The sequence below is a fragment of the Schistocerca serialis genome, chromosome 2 (genome assembly GCF_023864345.2).
Source record: "Schistocerca serialis cubense isolate TAMUIC-IGC-003099 chromosome 2, iqSchSeri2.2, whole genome shotgun sequence".
Classification (NCBI taxonomy): domain Eukaryota; kingdom Metazoa; phylum Arthropoda; class Insecta; order Orthoptera; family Acrididae; genus Schistocerca; species Schistocerca serialis.
This window is the reverse complement of record NC_064639.1, coordinates 853859018-853877919: the sequence shown is the minus strand read 5'-3', so window position 1 is coordinate 853877919 and position 18902 is coordinate 853859018. Positions and strand designations below refer to the sequence as shown.

The following is an 18902-nucleotide window of genomic DNA, read 5'->3' as shown; positions in this document are numbered from 1 at the left end:
CAGACACCACTCAATGAGACAGATCTGTGGAGAACTGCAATAGATGGCAAAATCGTCAACAAAAAGGGAGCTGGAGATGCCCAGCAGGAGACAGGCCATTATAGGGTTAATGGCGATAGCAAAGAGAACAACGCTCAGGACGGAACCCTGAGGCACACCGTTTTCCTGGATAAAGGTGTCCCACAAGGCAGAACCCACATGTACCTTGAAAACTTGTGTCTTTTGAAAATTCCTCAAGGAAACAGTGCGGGCAACCACAGAAGCCCCACATGTAGAGTGTACAGTGGATACCAGTCCTGCAGCAGGTGTCATTAGCTTTCTCCAAATTGGAAAAAAATGGCCACAGTGTGGGATTTCCGCAGAAAACCACTGATGACATGGGTGGACAAAGTGTCAAGATGGTCAACTGCAGAATGGCATGCTCAAAATCCACACTGTGCAGTGGTTAAAAATTGCGAGCTCTGAGCCACTATACCAGACAGGCATGAATCATAGTTCTACTGTAAACACAACTGGTGAAGGAGATGAGGCAGTAGTTAGAAGGAAGCCGTTTGTCCTTATCGGGCTGAAGTATGAGTATGACAGTGGCTTCACGCCAGCACATCTGGGAAATGTGCCCTCTGCCCAGATGTGGTTATATGTATTAAGCAGAAAAGTGCTTGCCTGCAAGAGAAAGGTGCTGCAACATCTGAATGTGAACTGTGTCTGGCCCTGGTGTGGAGGATCAGGATGAAGTGAGAGCATGATCTAGCTCCCTCATAGTAAAGGCGGCATTGTAGCACCCACAATTCTGAGAAGAGAAGGATATCGTCCAAGCCTCCTCTGCTCGTTTTGGATGGAGGAAGGCAGAGTGATAGTGGGAAGAGCTCCAAATTTCTGCAAAATGGTGGGCCACGGTGTTGGAGATAGCAATAGGGTCCACAAAAACATCATCTGTTAGTGTCAGACCGGAAATTGGGGAAACGATCTTGGCTGCAGAGCCACCAGAGGTTGGCCCACAGGATGGAAGACGGAGTGGAACTGTTAAAAGAACTAGGGAATGAAATCTAGCTAGCTTTTTTGCTATCCTGAAGAATGCTGTAGCGGCACCACAGTTTAAGATAGGGAAGTTAGGTTTGGTGCAGTATTTCGGAATGCACAAGTTACAGCCGGGTGTGGGCTGGATTGCAGTAAGTTACGCTGATCAGCAGTTGCAAAGTGGAATGGAGGCCACAGGGGCCATCGAACCGCTGAAAAGCGTAAACGCAGTGGTTCGCATGTCACAAGCTATAGGAAGAAGGGGACCACTGACGCAACCGTGGTGTGGGGCGTATGTCTCGGAGTGATGCGTTAGCGAAACAGAGCCGCAAAGCCGAGTATAAATAGGTGTTTTTTTCTAATGAGATTCATCCACGTGTGGCAGCTCTCCTGGACGGCAGGGCATGTCACACTACTGGCGACACACGGCAACAGATGGGGCGACAGCGTCCCAGTCCACGGTGGGTCGTTGGTTCGACCCTCTGAGGCCAACGCGGGGTCCACAACCAGCCAGAGTGGGCCACTCTTCAGGTCACTACCACGGGCAGTCATCTCGGCTCCCGACACACGCCGGAGGCTTACAAGGCGAGGGCCACAGGTCTGGGCGCTGGAACGGGAGCGGTCATTGCTGCCGCATTCCCAGCGACACAAGTAAAGGAAGAAGCAGCAGCGCGGCCGGCTACGGCTCTCGGCGGAGCAGTGTGGAGTCAACAGGGACGGTGGCCGCTGAGTCGGCTGCTGGCGCAGCCATCTTTACGTAACGGGAATCCTGCAGCTGGCGAACAAGGCCGGCACGACACAGCATTGCGTTGCACAGCCCGCTGGGGTAGTACTTCAGCAATGCGGGGCCTGTGACGCGGACTGAGGTCAACAAAGCTCTGTAGAGGAAAAAATAAGTCATCTGAAAAGCTCAGACGAGTTTTAATATGGCACCTCCTGGCACCCATTCACTACAACGCGATGACATTGTGCACGCATTTGTTTATAATAAATGCAGTTTGCCAATGTAGGATGATGGTTAAAAATGTGGAGAGCATGTCTCCACATGCAAATTGCGTTGCAGCATCCACCAAGGGACTGGGTGTGGTAAAGAAGAAGTACAAAGAATGGAATGTGCTGCAGTGGCAAGGATAATGCTTGTAAGATATTCCACCCAGTCATCACAAGTGGGGAAATCTTGTTCAACAAAGGTTGCCAGGGACGAGTAAAGCCCCCCAGTCAGCCTTCGTAAGCTGTCATTTGGGTGTGCATGCAGGTGGGGTGGGAGTCAGCAAACAGACAGCACATGGGAAACGGTCGCTTGAGTAGGCGTCAGAAAGAACGGGCCATTCAAGACAATGGGCAAGCTGGGAAATGCAGAAGGATAGGTCCAAATAGGAATAGGTGTGCGAAGAATCTGCTAAGGCAGAAGAGATTAAGTTGATTAAGAATGTCAACCAAGAGGGCACTTCTCGGACAGGTTCTGGGAGAATCCCAAAGGGGATGAAGTGCATTAAAAGCCACCGAACAGCAGAAATGTGTGAAGTAGCTGCCCAATAAACTGGAGGAAGTCTGCTCTGGTGACATCGAATGACTGAGGGATGTAAACGGTTCAAAGGGAAAAGTTCAAATGAGGAAGGAAAAGGCGAACTGCAACAGCTTGAAGATGGGTAGTCAGGGAGAAGGGTTGACTCTCAATGTATCATGTATGAGCAGCGTGACTCCCCCACGAGATGGAATGCCGATCTCAATAGGAAGGTCAAAACGGACCAAGAAGAAATACAAAGCTCAAAGCGGTCATGAGGATGCAATTTTGTTTCCTGAAGGCAGAGTACAAGTGGATGCTGCAATTCTAAAAGCAGACACAAATCCTCTTTGTTGATTCGAAAGCCAAAAAAAATGGTTCAAATGGCTCTGAGCACTATGGGACTTAACTTCTGAGGTCATCAGTCCCCTAGAACTTAGAACTACTTAAACCTAACTAACCTAAGGACATCACACACATCCATGCCCGAGGCAGGATTCGAACCTGCGACCGTAGTGGTCACGCCATTCCAGACTGTAGCGCCTAGAACCGCACGGCCACTCCGGCCGGCTTTCGAAAGCCACAAATGTTCCATTGGAGAAGAGTCATGATGAGGAAACTTGAAGGGGTCACCTCGGTGGCTGCAGAATGCCAGGCTGCGACAACTCGCTGCTGCAGGCAACAGAGGCTGGAGGATCCTGCTCCATGCTGTCGGCCTGCAGGGGGCGGGGGCGGGGGAAGCTGAATGAATGGTGTGCTCCAAAACACTTGCCCCTATGCCATCACTGCACTTCGTCATCAGATCTGATTGAGATGTATCCTACTTTACAGAGCAAGCAAACCTCTGATCCAGACATCCTGTAATTAAGAATGGACATCCAACACCTTGCCGCCTACTCATGGTTTCACTGTCCTTCAACTATTGTCCACAGTGTTCAGAACAGTAGTACAAGAATAGGCCATAAGAATGTGCACTTTGTCACAGCTGCTTTTGTCAGTAGACTATTTGTGGCTCATTTTGTCACCTGAACAAATTCCCATTCATCTCTACTCCACTTATATACCTTACCGCATCACGTGCCCACAATGCCACCAGGCAGCATTCAATATTTTGCAGTGGGCAGCAATCGTGTTGGCTCAAAAGTGTGTGTGTTTGCGTTTGTGTGTGTGTGTGTGTGTGTAAAACACCAATGACCACTGCAGTATCATAGCATAAGTACAGTAGGACAGCAGCAGGTATTACTGAATTTTTTAGTTGACCTTCAAAACATAGCTGTAGTATTTTAAACTTCAGGAAAGCAGAAACATGCTCATCTAATATTTGAAGTTTTTTTTCAGTTTACAAGTGAGCATTTCTGTCCTCTTCATGAAGACCTGAGAATAAGTTTCATAATTACACTATAGTAACAGGACTGCTTTCAAAAAATAACAATAATGTAGGTAGTGTTACACTGCTGTGTTCAAAAATAGGTTCTAAACTCATTTCAATGCATTCCAATATGAAAGTTTCATTTTTAACATGTTAATAAATTTCTTTTATTTTTTTACATTATTGCGTAACAAAGTACACTTACAGATATAATCACAAGATCCTTAGTATGATTACTGCACTGAAAATATTTCTCATATACAATTGTTCTATAAATATGCGCTTTCTGTATTCATTCACAAATAACTTATGCGTGCATATCGAAGTACATTTATACAATCCATACAAAACAATATGCAAACACTCATTTCTGCTGTCTTATAATGTCTATGGTAAACCAGTATAAGGTTTTTAAGCTGCACTTGTCTCATGCTGTAATGTGCAACAAAGCTATATTTTATATATTTTACACCCTTTTTTTTTTTTACATCAGCCACTCACAGACAAAATAGTGCAACAAATTAAAAAGGAGTATCACAGTTAGCTTTCAATGCCTATAACAAGCAATGAAAATAAAAGAGTTTCAATTACGGACCCAATCAAGTATTGGAAAACATGGCATACAAACATCTGTTAACCCATCTCCTCCCTACACACACACACACACACACACACACACACACACACACAATTACACTGCCTATAAAACATTGTACAATAAACATAAAAAATTGCTTTCAGTAAATTGTTCACATCACAACAACTTTTGCTATATAGTGGGTTAAAAATCTGATACAAGACATAAAATGCTCAGACACGGTAAGATCAAAGATTCAATACTGAAAAAACAATTCAAAGCTCTGTACGTCTTGGAGGGTACCTCTTCTTTTCCACAACTGTTGCAACCTTCTGTGAAACTCTTTTACATCCAGAGTTTGAAAATATTTTCATTTCCTCTGGGCCATATGTTAAGTATTCCAAAACTTCTCTGAAATTAAAAAAAAAATCAATATTACAGCTTTAATGAGGTGGCACAAGGTTGTATCAGTATTATCTATACAAACAGTAACTTCTGTTATGGAAATTTTAAAATCAAAGAGTTAAGAACAAACTATTCCCCAACATGAAAGGTTGCACACACACACTGGTAATAAATGAGCAATTCTCAAGCTTATACAACAGAACGTTTGTTATTTAACAGTACAAAGACATCCTAACAAGAAGCCGGGAAGAATGTGTCATTCAAAACCCTGGGTAATGGAAGTGCTTGTTGGACAAAAGGCTATAGTAATGAATAAAAATTACCACAATGGTTAGATCTATGTTCTAGGCATGTTTTCATTGTAGGAGCATGCAATTCCACTGTGTATTAAGGCACACAACAGAGTTGTTTTGTTTGCTTGTTTGTGGTACTTTATGGTGCTTAATAAAAGACTTGTTTTAAAGTGACTGGCTGTGCTGTAATGGGATGCCTGTTGTACAGCAGGAAGACAAAAGGTGACAGTAAACAAATCAGTGAACTTTGTAAATGCAGATAAGGCTTAGAATATAGGAACCACAGACTGACAGCTATGTGTGCAAAACTGAAGTACAGTGAGAAGTGCCTGAAACAAAAAGTGAAATTTAGTGTTGAGAAAATAAAGCATTAGCAAATTTATTAAAAAGAAGCAAGTGGGAAGAGGCGGTAACAAACATGAGGGAAACTGATTTCAAGAAAGCAGATAAACTGCTTCCTAAGAGGAAAGGAACAAGCAAAGTGGCAAAGAGAAGATATCTGCAAGATAGTTACTCTTAGGCTGTATCTAGGAAGTGTTATTTGTTTTTAAGAAATCAGGTTGGCTCAAATGGCTCTGAGCACTATGCGACTTAACTTCTGAGGTCATCAGTCGCCTAGAACTTAGAACTAATTAAACCTAACTAACCTAAGGACATCACACACATCCACGCCCGAGGCAGGATTCGAACCTGCGACCGTATCGGTCGCTCGGTTCCAGATTGTAGCGCCCAGAACCGCACGGCCACTCCGGTCGGCGAAATCAGGTTGACTATCAACACTGAGAAGATGGACATCACACTCTTTCAGATGCTTTCCTGGCATGCTTACATATATTTGTAGCTAATTGAAGTTCAATCATCAGTATTGTCAAAAGCTCAACATGTACTCTCATTCAATGAAATGAATGTATACAGTAGTGTTAAATATGATTTTGATAAAGATCGTGTTATGTGGCCACACACTAATGTGTTATTTGTTATGGTACGTGGTTTGTTTGCTGAATGGAAGCAACCACTCTATATGATTTTGATACATGGATAACAGATGATCAATTATCTTCTCCATGCAAGATGATGGGCACAATACTGCTGCAGCAGTGTTTGATCTCGGCATAAAATATCGATCAGTGTGGAAAGGTCTTAATGTAACAGAGACAAATATCTGCTTTCTAAATCTGCAGTACAAAAATAAATATGTCTGGGTGTTTTCAGATGTTCCACTTTTATTTAAATTAATGAGGAACCACTTTCTGGATGACGGCACATGACTTTTTGGTAAGAAAGCTGTTAATTAAGCTGTTGTAGAAAGACTGCTCATGCAGTACATCTTGGTAACTAGGAATATGAAATTAAATTTAGACTGCTATAATGCAACACGATGAGTAGAAGGAAAAGACATTCAAAATATTTCGTAAATATTTGTGATCATGTCTCATTTTGCATAATGCCAGACAATACAACATATCATCAGGCAATTACAGTCACAATTTTAGGGTTGCTGAGGGTGGCAGCAATCTGAAACAGAGTACAGTCAACACAAAGTGTTACAAACTGTGTCAACTTTTAACCATCAGCACTTGGGGGCTGGCAGCCAACTTATCACGCTCTTACTATACCTAGTCTACTGGGGGGCTCACAACATCCTCATTTATGTAAATTCCCAGTTAATAATAAGGTTGGTATATATGCGACCTGAGGCAGTGCCCCACGATGTCAGTGATAGCTCTTGGGGGAAAAGAGAGAGAGAGAGAGAGAGAGAGAGAGAGAGAGAGAGAGAGAGAGAGAGAGAGAGAAATACTGCTCTAGAGCCTTAAAATTGATAGCAGTAAACAGATCGGAAGAGCAGTGTAGTAGTTTTGGTACCTTGTTAACATCCAGAAGGTGGTGGTTCGAATGTCATCAAGTGCTTTGAAATTATTTATTTGTACATTTTTATTGAAATGACGCTGATTATTTTTATTCAGTTAATTGGTAAAAATGTATTTTTTTTATTTACAATCCTTTGTCACATTATTTTAATCACCATTTTAACTTTTGTCATTTGCTCTCATTTTTTCAACCTGTCATTCTTTTTTCATTTGGTATCTCCGTTCATATGATTTTAATTATTTTGGTATGGTAAATATCACACAAACATTTGTAACACAAATTTTTATTACATTGTGGATAAAATAATGCAGCAGAAGAATTAAAGGATTACAAACAAAACAAAATTCAAGCAAAATGATGAATAGAAATAATGAATGCTAAAAATGGTCAAAAAGATCAGATAATACAACAGAACAAATTAAATCAAAGTTAATACTAAACATAATTGTCCATGTTATTTTAAAGATACCAAATGAAAAAAATAAAAACAGGAAGAAAAAATGAGTGAAAATGAAAACGTTAATATGATGATTAAATTAACATGACACAGAATTCAAAATAAAAATAAATACATTTAAATCAATTAATTTAATTTAAAACAAATAATTATCAAAATCATTTCAAAAAATATCTTAGCAACCTCCACCTAAGAGGGAGTCCAAAGGCTAGTGTTGTGGAGAATAATCTCTGTTGAAGATAGAAAAGAAAATCATCAAAGCAACAACCTGAGATGCAAGTTTAATTGAAACACTCCAGGAGAAGTACTACACAAAATAGCAAATACTGAGAACTGGACTTCATGATTGCATCTTTAAGACTGGAAGTGCTAGATGTAAACTTCTGAAAGATTCAAACTTTAATTCTCTGCTTAGGCCTACCATGAACAACCTTCTTAACTTACTAAATGATTCAACATATTTACAGGACTAATCCACACTTTCAAGATCATTGATGTTTCTGCCTGTGATATCCAATAGTTGCGCTACAGTTCAAGAGTGTGTCATATACAACTTTTTCATTCACTGTAGTCTCCTTGTCATCAAAACGACAATTTGGTCTTTGCAAGATTATGTCTCATCTTCGAGGAAGCAAATTTCAAAATCATGAAGAAATCCTTACAGCTCTTACAGAACATTTTGGAGACAAAGGAAAAATCATTATCCTGAAGGCATGGAATTGTTAATCCCATGTCATGAAAAATGTGTTCCAGCAAAACTGGGATATACTAAAAGTAATACGCTTCCTATTCTACACTTACTCTCTTTCAAATTCTAAAGGTGGAAGGGGTAAAATACAGGGAGCGAAACGCTATTTACAATTTGTACAGAAACCAGATGGGAGTTATAAGAGTCGAGGGGCATGAAAGGGAAGCAGTGGTTGGGAAGGGAGTGAGACAGGGTTGTAGCCTCTCCCCGATGTTATTCAATCTGTATATTGAGCAAGCAGTAAAGGAAATAAAAGAAAAATTTGGAGTAGGTATTAAAATCCATGGCGAAGAAATAAAAACTTTGAGGTTCGCCGATGACATTGTAATTCTGTCAGAGACAGCAAAGGACTTGGAAGAGCAGTTGAATGGCATGGACAGTGTCTTGAAAGGAGGATATAAGATGAACATCAACAAAAGCAAAACGAGGATAATGGAATGTAGTCGAATTAAGTCGGGTGATGCTGAGGGAATTAGATTAGGAAATGAGACACTTCAAGTAGTAAAGGAGATTTGCTATTTGGGGAGCAAAATAACTGATGGTGGTCGAAGTAGAGGGGATATAAAATGTAGACTGGCAATGGCAAGGAAAGCGTTTCTGAAGAAGAGAAATTTGTTAACATCGAGTATAAATTTAAGTGTCAGGAAGTCGTTTCTGAAAGTATTTGTATGGAGTGTAGCCATGTATGGAAGTGAAACATGGACAATAAATAGTTTGGACAAGAAGAGAATAGAAGCTTTTGAAATGTGGTGCTACAGAAGAATGTTGAAGATTAGGTGGGTAGATCACGTAACTAATGAGGAGGTACTGAATAGGATTGGGGAGAAGAGAAGTTTGTGGCACAACTTGACTAGAAGAAGGGATCGGTTGGTAGGACATGTCCTGAGGCATCAAGGGATCACAAATTTAGCATTGGAGGGCAGCGTGGAGGGTAAAAATCGTAGAGGGAGACCAAGAGATGAATACACTAAGCAGATTCAGAAGGATGACCTGCGTGATGAAGGAGCTTGCACAGGATAGATTAGCATGGAGAGCTGCATCAAACCAGTCTCAGGACTGAGGACTAAAACAACAACAATTCTACACTAACATCTATACTCCATGACCCATTTTAAGTTGAGTGGGCAAATGTCACTTCTGGTAACATTATCACTCTCCCACACCTATTAACCATTCCATTTGTGAATGGTGCACGGGAAGAATGGCTGTCAGTAAAACTCTTTATAGGCTCTAATTTCTCTAGATTTTCTCATTACAGTCATTTCTGCTTTTTCTAAAATCAGCTTTACATGGTCATTTGACCTTAGGGTGGTCCAGGCGGTTGCTTCTAGATATTTTTGAGATGCCAATGTTTCCACTGATATACTTCCAATAACCTAACACAATTCTCTAATCTAAAAATCCTCTCCGAAGTGCACCACTCAAATCTGTAGTGCTACTAACATAAAAATCTAACAGCTCCAATTCTTTATTGCATTGCTCCTTTCTGGAAAATTAGAAATTAGCAGATAAAACATAATAATCATCTCCTTGCATAAAATATCCACAGTCAAGTAAAAGTGGAAAAGTAAAGTGTGCCCCTGGACTGAATAGCACTATCATAGTGATCATATGGTACAAACTGGGGGGAGGGGGGGGGGGGGATGTGAACTTCTGCATAGAGATAACCATGAAATTGGTAACATCTGTGTTATACCTTCAGAGACACATTTTATCCAAACACAGAAAACAAAGAATGCAAAAATACTATACATTAACTGATTATTGGGCATAGCAAGTACCACATACCAATCCTTTTACAACAAAGATTTAATGAATATGATTCATTACATAATATAACTTTTACTAAATATTTGAGGACTTCATTTTTCGGGTCAATGTAAACACTGAATTTCATAACATTTGGATCAAACAGTTGTCTATGACACTTTTCATCATGAAAGTTGAAAGTAGAGTTACACCAAAATTTTACTTGCAACAAATTAAAATTTTACAAAAGGCAACATGTTCTAATAATCTGAACTAAGCAATAATCCTCTATGGCCTATCGATACACGGTGACACAAGGAACCGGAGTGCTTAACATTTGTAAGCACAAAAAAAAAAAAACTCCACTAAACTTGTACACACACACACACACACACACACACACACACACACACACAGAAGGTTGCTGTACACCAGCGTCCTCCCCTGAAACCAGACACAAGTAGCAATCCCAACTCTGTTTGTACATAGTACTCTGTGTACATGCCAGATGACAACAGAAACATAAACTTCCCCCTCTGTACACGCCAGACTCCAGCAGACTCCGTGAGAGGCACCAGCATCGCCCCCCAGCAATGCACACAGCTGACCAACCACAGTCAACTGCCCTGCTGCAAACGCCACACGACCTTTCTTCCGCATACCACATCAGCCCCATCTGCATTTCACATGGCACTGATGGAAATCCTTCTGTCAGAGTACTTAAGGTGGCGCTTGACCACTAGCACAGCGCTCGCTCCAGGCTCAATACCAGCTTCCACTTAAGCCTTATCTGTCAGTAGCACTCTACAGCAGCAATGTTCAAAGCCATCCCAATATCCGACGAGACGTCAACCCAGCACAGTCCAGGACTCTAACCAATACTGATTTGTCCATACCTGACCAAGCCTAGTCACCATCTATCACTTCAGCTGGACGTTGACCAGACACCGACCTAGGACTCCAATTTGGACTACAGTGAGAACTCTTAGCATTTTATCACAAGTGACTCTTATTTTCTATTTCATGTCAAACAGTGAACTGTTTGTTAGTATGTTACTAATAAAAGTGTTCTTTTGTTGTAATGTGTGGAGGGACTCTATTACGTGCTGTCCCAGTCACTTCGTACGACCAAACCATAGAAGTGGTGACAAGGAATGATCTTACATGTGCAATTCTTCGATTCTTCTTTCATGGACATTTCTCTTATCGTTGTGATCACTACGGCTCAACCTGCACTGGAACTCTCACTTCTGCAACTCTCCCTATTATGTGATCTACAGTTGTAATGTCTCACCCATGGCATGGCTTGCTCGATTCTGCACTGTTTGGTGACAACGCCACCACACGTTACAGAAGAAACAGCACAGCTTCTGAATCCTGCATGACACTTCTTGCACACCACTGAGCTGCTTTGACAGTGCCTCACACATTCGAATGCCCTCCTCTACCCCTCCCAGCCCCCCCCCCCCCCTCCCACCTCCCCCGCCCAGCTTGGGACTCAGCATGTAAGCTGCTGCTTGCCCGGAGTTCAGCCATGCTTTGAATTTAGGACCCACCTTCCCTGCATGGCTGAACCACTTACTCCACATCTCAGTGCTTCCTGATATGTTTCTCCTGGCTGTATCTGGCCTGTCTGCCTCTGGCACCACAACCTCCAGTGCAGTTTCCCTGGATTCTTGATGCTCTCACTTGTTCTAATGCATCCATTGAGTCCAGTACCCTCTCCTGCTTTAATGCAGCCTCGGCCCCCATACCTTCTATAGTTTTCAAGGATCCCTTGGCTCCACTGCCTTCTCCAACCTTCCCGTCTCTTCAAGCTCTGCCAGTCCCCCAGCCCAGAAGCGTCCACCAATCCAGCTCCTAAGGCATGGGCCATGCTAGCTCCTGCACCATGGAACCTACATGTCTCAGTGCCTCCGGTGCATGTGCCTTCATCTGGGACACCACCTCCTCCTGTGCTGCCACCAATCCAAGTGTACACCCTGGTTCCAGTACAGCTGCCTCCAGCATCACTGGCCTGCTTATCATGCAACTAACCATCGCAACATGCCACCAGCTGGCATGTTGCCATACCACCTTCCCTTTAAGACTTTCTCCATTATTTCCAGTGCCCTCGGCGCCCATCCACTCTGGGGACTCTCCTTCGTCCCATGATCACATCGATCTGCTCTTTTCAAACTCTGTGGACACAGGTGTGTCACCTCCTGACATGTAACCTATGTTCTGCCTACAGCTGACACTTCCATTGTGTCCCTGGTTCACCCCATCCCATTCTGGGCCTCTTGCTTTCTCTACGTGTGTTACACCCATCTCCCATCTCATGTACTGACCTTCTAGTCTGGCAGATTACTACATGGCACTCGGTGCACCTACTGCATGGCCCTGTCTGGGGCCGCCTTGGCCTAGTCACCGCTCTCATATGTCCCCTGTCACTGCCATCTCCTGTGGCCTCTGCAGGGCAATATACGTGGACGAGGAAAAAATTCCTGGATTTTTCCCGGATTTCCCAGTTAAAGAGACATACCATGTACTGCTTGGGAATGTAATGTGGCAGTTTCCCGTTACTTTCCACATAGGCAGTAGGATGCATAGCCTAAAGTCAGCCGCTCACCATGAGTCAGACGCTGTCAGTAGCCGGCCAGACCACAGGACGTTTTGAAGAGATGGCAAGAATATATTGAATGTCTGTATAAGGGGGATGAAATGCAAACCGAAATTAAGGTTGAAGAGGAGCAATAGGTGCCGGAAGATGGAAAGGGATTTACCATCTTGGAAGCAGAAGTAGAAAAGGCGCTGAAGGAGATGAAGAATAGGAAGGCATGTGGAATAGATGATTTGCCAGCAGAACTGTTGAGGAGTCTGGGAAACAAGGCAAGAAAAGAAATAGCCTACCTCTGTAACAAGATATATGACAAAGGGGAATGGCCTGAGGACTTCGCTGCAATAGTTATGATACCAATAGAGAAAAAGAGAAACACTAAAAAATGTGAAGAGCACCAGACCATCAGTCTAATATCCCATGCAGCTGAAGTCTAGCTGAGAGTGTTGGATAGAAGGTTATATGGCAAGCTGGATAGAGGGATTGCAGAGGAGCAGTTCGGATTTAGAAGAGGAAAAGGAACAAGAGATGCTATTGGCCTGCTAAGAACTATAGGGGAAAGATATATGAAAAAGGATAGAGAAATCTTTTCTGTTTTTATAGGTTTAGAAAAGGCTTTTGACAGAGTTCAGTGGAACAAGCTGATGGATATCTTGAAGAGGAAAGGAGTAGATTGGAAAGAGAGACGACTGATACAGAATCTATATTTACACCAGAAAGTAAGGATAAGGATTGGAAATGAAATGCCAGAAGAAAGCAGCATTGGACGAGATGTTAGACAAGGTTCTTGCCTTTCCCCACTGTTGTTTAACATATACCTTGAAGAGATTATTGCGAAAAGCTTAGATGAGAAAAAAGGAATATGTATTGGTAGAAAGAGAATAGAATGTATAAGATTTGCTGATGACATGGTATTAGTGGTAGAAAGTGAGCGGACATTGAATAACATGCTCAAAGATCTGAATGAAGCTTGTGTGGAATGTGAGATGCAAATAAACACAGCAAAAACAAAGAGTATGGTCATCAGTACAAGACGCAGACTGTCCAATATTAAAATAGGACAATCTACCATTAGCCAAGTAAGTGAATTTAAATATCTCGGAAGCACAATAGCTGAAAACTTGAGATGTCACCAGGAGGTGAAAATTCGAACTGCCATAGCGAAGGAGGCATTCAACAGAAAGAGGAGACTCTTATGTGGCAAATTAGATAAAGGACTAAGGAAAAGGCTTGGCAAATGTTTTGTCTGGAGTTGGCACTATGTGGGGCAGAAAAATGGACACTGAGACGAGAGGATGAAAAAAGGTTAGAAGCATTTGAGATGTGGATGTGGAGGAGAATGGAGAGGATAAGCTGGATGGAAAGTGTGAGTAATGAAAGAGTATTGGAAAGGGTTGGTGAGAGAAGATGTCTGCTGAAGGTTGTTAAAAAAAAAAAAAAAACTGATTGGGACATTCATTGAGAAGGGAGTGCTTGCTAGTAGATGCTTTGAAAGGGTTGGTTTGTGGGGGAAAACTGAGAGGAAGAAGGAGATACACGGTGATAAATGACAAAGGGAAGAGGAAATTACGCAGACCTGAAGAGGATGGCAGAAGACCGGACAGCCTGGAGAACTACCATGTGAAAACCTGCCTTTAGGCAGAACACTGATGATGATGATCCCAGTTAAAAATACACTTTCTCCCATATGAAAATACACTTTTTCCGTGTTAAGTGACAGTATACTTTTCCTCATAATTGTAAAACTTATCAATCCTTTCAATGGTTGTGGTTTTAAACAGCGGCGTAGAATTGCCCGGCACTTTAGAAAACAAAACTCAGGGGGGTGGAAGAAAAAAAACCACGTTTTGGAAATATGTCTTAAGTGCAGCAACATGTACACTGCATATTTTCATATTACAAAAGTATAAATTCGAATTCCACCAAACACCACATGTTACTTTCTGAAGCACTGAAATCGAGATTGCGATGTGCTTTTGTAAGCCAGTCGTAGCTCATGTCAAGTGATCTCGCCAGCCAATGACAGAATAGGACACGTTATGTAGTCAGCCAATAGCAACATCACTGTTAAGAAGCGTAAACACAAAAATTGGAAAAGGGTAATGGTTTAAATTAATATAGGCAGTGTTGCTACAAGAAAAGAAAAGCTTTCACATATAATATTGGGCTCTAAGATTAATAAGCTGCAAGAGAAGCTAAGCTTTCACACATAATGTTGATCTTTTTTACAAGTGTTACACTTTAAGGTACATCACACAAATGTGCCAGTAAAATTTTTAACAACCACATAAATGTCTGATCTTCTGCGCTCAAAATTATTCTAAATGGTCGTCCTCAAAGAGTTGATTTTTGAATGAGAGTCAAAGGCTCTGTGATTTAAGAATTTCATCGTACATTCTGGAACAGATTTCATCTTGCGTGAAAGGAAATTTACTTTGAAAGTAACACTTCAAACAACTATTCGGAATATTTTCCTGCACTCTGTTAGAAATAGGTTCATTTCAGCAGTTGCCAGAGAGTGCCAGATAACAGGTGCCACTGCACATGCGCAGCTCCGATGATGCAGGAAGGCCATATGTTTGTATGTGTAAAACATTAAAAGATCTTGCATTATGTCATAAAAGAAACAAGACATCAGAGGATACTCAAAGAGCATGGGAATTTTGTGAACCATACTAAAATGCATAATTCGGCTTAAAGTGCACATTCGTATGTCCGGATTCGGATGTAAATTTTCTTGGAGTACCAGTACTGTATTATCTCACGTTTGGTTCTTTATTATGGCATAGTCACATATGTGCTAGAAGATGAAAATGTGCACTTGAAATGCAGCGATCAGTTGAAACTAGCCAATAGTGTGGAATAAAACAATTCGTTTCGAATAAATTAACTATCTCAACAGAAAAGGTTAATAAAAGCCAAATTTCTTTAACAAACCAACAAAAATAACTTCATTGTTCTGTAAGACAATTAATGCTTGACTGTCAGAAAGGTGGAAATAAAATAAAATCTGAAACTAATAACATATTTTAGCCTTCTGTAATTATGTGAAAGTATTTTAATGTACTTGATAGCTTCTGGCCACAGAAACCTGTTTTGTTTCCATTTGACGTGAGAGCAATAAACGAAAAGGAGACAGCAAAATCACTTAATGTAAACACAGGTAATGTGGAGACTACCACCTCCCCACTACACCTAAAGACTGTTCTGTGCTTCAGGTCCACATCTACGATATTTCCGAACCAGGGCAATATTAGACAGTGGCGCTCCCCCTCCCTTGAGTATTTGAAGTAGTACATCAAAAATTTAAAAAAAAGTCGACTTTTAAAAAATATCTTCATTTTGCAGCACACATCTTTTTGAAGAGTCTGATACATAAAACCTATATGTTCGAGGGAATGTAAGACATGCTATTTGGTTGTAAGTGTGCGAAAGTGCAGTGTTACGCCTCTTCACACAGCATTCCTTCATCGCATGTCTCTGTATTTCGCTCTGTGGAATTCAAAGCTGTAATATTTTGTAATGGGTGCTATCAAACTACATCCAGGACAGTGGAAATTATAATATCCTGTGGTGCCTCTCCTGCTCCCAGTCGGCCAGTCTGACATCCTGCCCCTTTTAAAAAAAAACTCGCAATTAATACTGGATGGGATTATTTGTCACCGGCAGAACAAGAACTCTTCACAAAATTTGCAGTCTTTACTGCTTATTAGCTAATAACTTGCTGTTTTGTGTGACATAAAATTAAGTATAAGATACATAAAACGAGTAAAGACAAGAGACAAGGAAGATAGTACACATTTCTTCAATCCTTATGTCCAAGCATTTTTTTCTCTCTAATCTTGCCCCATGAACCATGGACCTTGCCGTTGGTGGGGAGGCTTGCGTGCCTCAGCGATACAGATGGCCGTACCGTAGGTGCAACCACAACGGAGGGGTATCTGTTGAGAGGCCAGACAAACATGTGGTTCCTGAAGAGGGGCAGCAGCCTTTTCAGTAGTTGCAGGGGCAACAGTCTGGATGATGGACTGATCTGGCCTTGTAACATTAACCAAAACGGCCTTCCTGTGCTGGTACTGCGAACGGCTGAAAGCAAGGGGAAACTACAGCCGTAATTTTTCCCGAGGAAATGCAGCTTTACTGTATGATTAAATGATGATGGCGTCCTCTTGGGCAAAATATTCCGGAGGTAAAATAGTCCCCCATTCGGATCTCCAGGCGGGGACTACTCAAGAGGACGTCGTTATCAGGAGAAAGAAAACTGGCGTTCTACGGATCGGAGCGTGGAATATCAGATCCCTTAATCGGGCAGGTAGGTTAGAAAATTTAAAAAGGGAAATGGATAGGTTAAAGTTAGATATAGTGGGAATTAGTGAAGTTCGGTGGCAGGAGGAAAAAGACTTTTGGTCAGGTGAATACAGGGTTATAAATACAAAATCAAATAGGGGTAATGCAGGAGTAGGTTTAATAATGAATAAAAAAATAGGAGTGCGGGTTAGCTACTACAAACAGCATAGTGAACACATTATTGTGGCCAAGATAGACACAAAGTCCATGCCTACTACAGTAGTACAAGTTTATATGTCAACTAGCTCTGCAGATGATGAAGAAATAGATGAAATGTATGACGAGATAAAAGAAATTATTCAGGTAGTGAAGGGAGACGAAAATTTAATAGTCATGGGTGACTGGAATTCGTCAGTAGGAAAAGGAAGAGAAGGAAACATAGTAGGAGAATATGGATTGGGGGGAAGAAATGAAAGAGGAAGCCGCCTTGTAGAATTTTGCACAGAGCATGACTTAATCATAGCTAACACTTGGTTCAAGAATCATAAAAGAAGGTTGTATACCTGGAAGAATCCTGGAGATACTAAAAGGTATCAGATAGATTATATAATGGTAAGACAGAGATTTAGGAACCAGGTTTTAAATTGTAAGACATTTCCAGGGACAGATGTGGATTCTGACCACAATCTATTGGTTATGAACTGCAGATTGAAACTGAAGAAACTGCAAAAAGGTGGGAATTTAAGGAGTTGGGACCTGGATAAACTGAAAGAACCAGAGGTTGTAGAGAGTTTCAGGGAGAGCATAAGGGAACAATTGACAGGAATGGGGGAAGGAAATACAGTAGAAGAAGAATGGGTAGCTCTGAGGGATGAAGTAGTGAAGGCAGCAGTCGATCAAGTAGGTAAAAAGACGAGGGCTAATAGAAATCCTTGGGTAACAGAAGAAATATTGAATTTAATTGATGAAAGGAGAAAATATAAAAATGCAGTAAATGAAGCAGGCAAAAAGGAATACAAACGTCTCAAAAATGAGATCGACAGGAAGTGCAAAACGGCTAAGCAGGGATGGCTAGAGGACAAATGTAAGGATGTAGAGGTTTGTCTCACTAGGGGTAAGATAGATACTGCCTACAGGAAAATTAAAGAGACCTTTGGAGAGAAGAGAACCACTTGTATGAATATCAAGAACTCAGATGGAAACCCAGTTCTAAGCAAAGAAGGGAAGGCAGAAAGGTGGAAGGAGTATCTAGAGGGTTTATACAAGGGCGATGTGCTAGAGGACAATATTATGGAAACGGAAGAGGATGTAGATGAAGACGAAATGGGAGATAAGATACTGCGTGAAGAGTTTGACAGAGCACTGAAAGACCTGAGTCGAAACAAGGCCCCGGGAGTAGACAACATTCCATTAGAACTACTGATGGCCTTGGGAGAGCCAGTCATGACCAAACTCTACCATCTGGTGAGCAAGATGTATGAGACATGCGAAATACCCTCAGACTTCAAGAAGAATATAATAATTCCAATCCCAAAGAAAGCAGGTGTTGACAGATGTGAAAATTACCAAACTATCAGTTTAATAAGTCACAGCTGCAAAATACTAACGCGAATTCTTTACAGACGAATGGAAAAACTGGTAGAAGCGGACCTTGGGGAAGATCAGTTTGGATTCCGCAGAAATGTTGGAACACGTGAGGCAATTGCAACCTTACGACTTATCTTAGAAGAAAGGTTAAGGAAAGGCAAACCTACGTTTCTAGCATTTGTAGACTTAGAGAAAGCTTTTGACAATGTTAACTGGAATACTCTTTCAAATTCTGAAGGTGTCAGGGGTAAAATACAGGGAGCGAAACGCTATTTACAATTTGTACAGAAACCAGATGGCAGTTATAAGAGTCGAGGGGCATGAAAGAGAAGCAGTGGTAGGGAAAGGAGTGAGACAGGGTTGTAGCTCTCCCCGATGTTATTCAATCTGTATATTGAGCAAGCAGTAAAGGAAGGAGAAGAAGTAAAAACTTTTGAGGTT

The 18902-nt window shown here is 41.6% G+C and overlaps 1 protein-coding gene across 3 annotated transcripts in view; it reads right to left on the bottom strand.

Moving 5' to 3' along the window:
* Positions 1–4052: 4052 nt before the first annotated feature.
* LOC126458151 (torsin-1A-like) overlaps positions 4053–18902 on the bottom strand; it is an 89879-nt gene continuing 75029 nt past the window's right edge. Inside the window, exon 8 of one of the 3 annotated variants that reach the window (XM_050095012.1) lies at positions 4053–4878. In XM_050095012.1, coding sequence (XP_049950969.1) covers positions 4743–4878 — 136 coding nt within the window. In that variant the 3' untranslated portion in view covers positions 4053–4742. The remainder of the gene's footprint in view (positions 4879–18902) is intronic. The other 2 variants (XM_050095011.1, XM_050095013.1) reach the window with 2 other exon arrangements.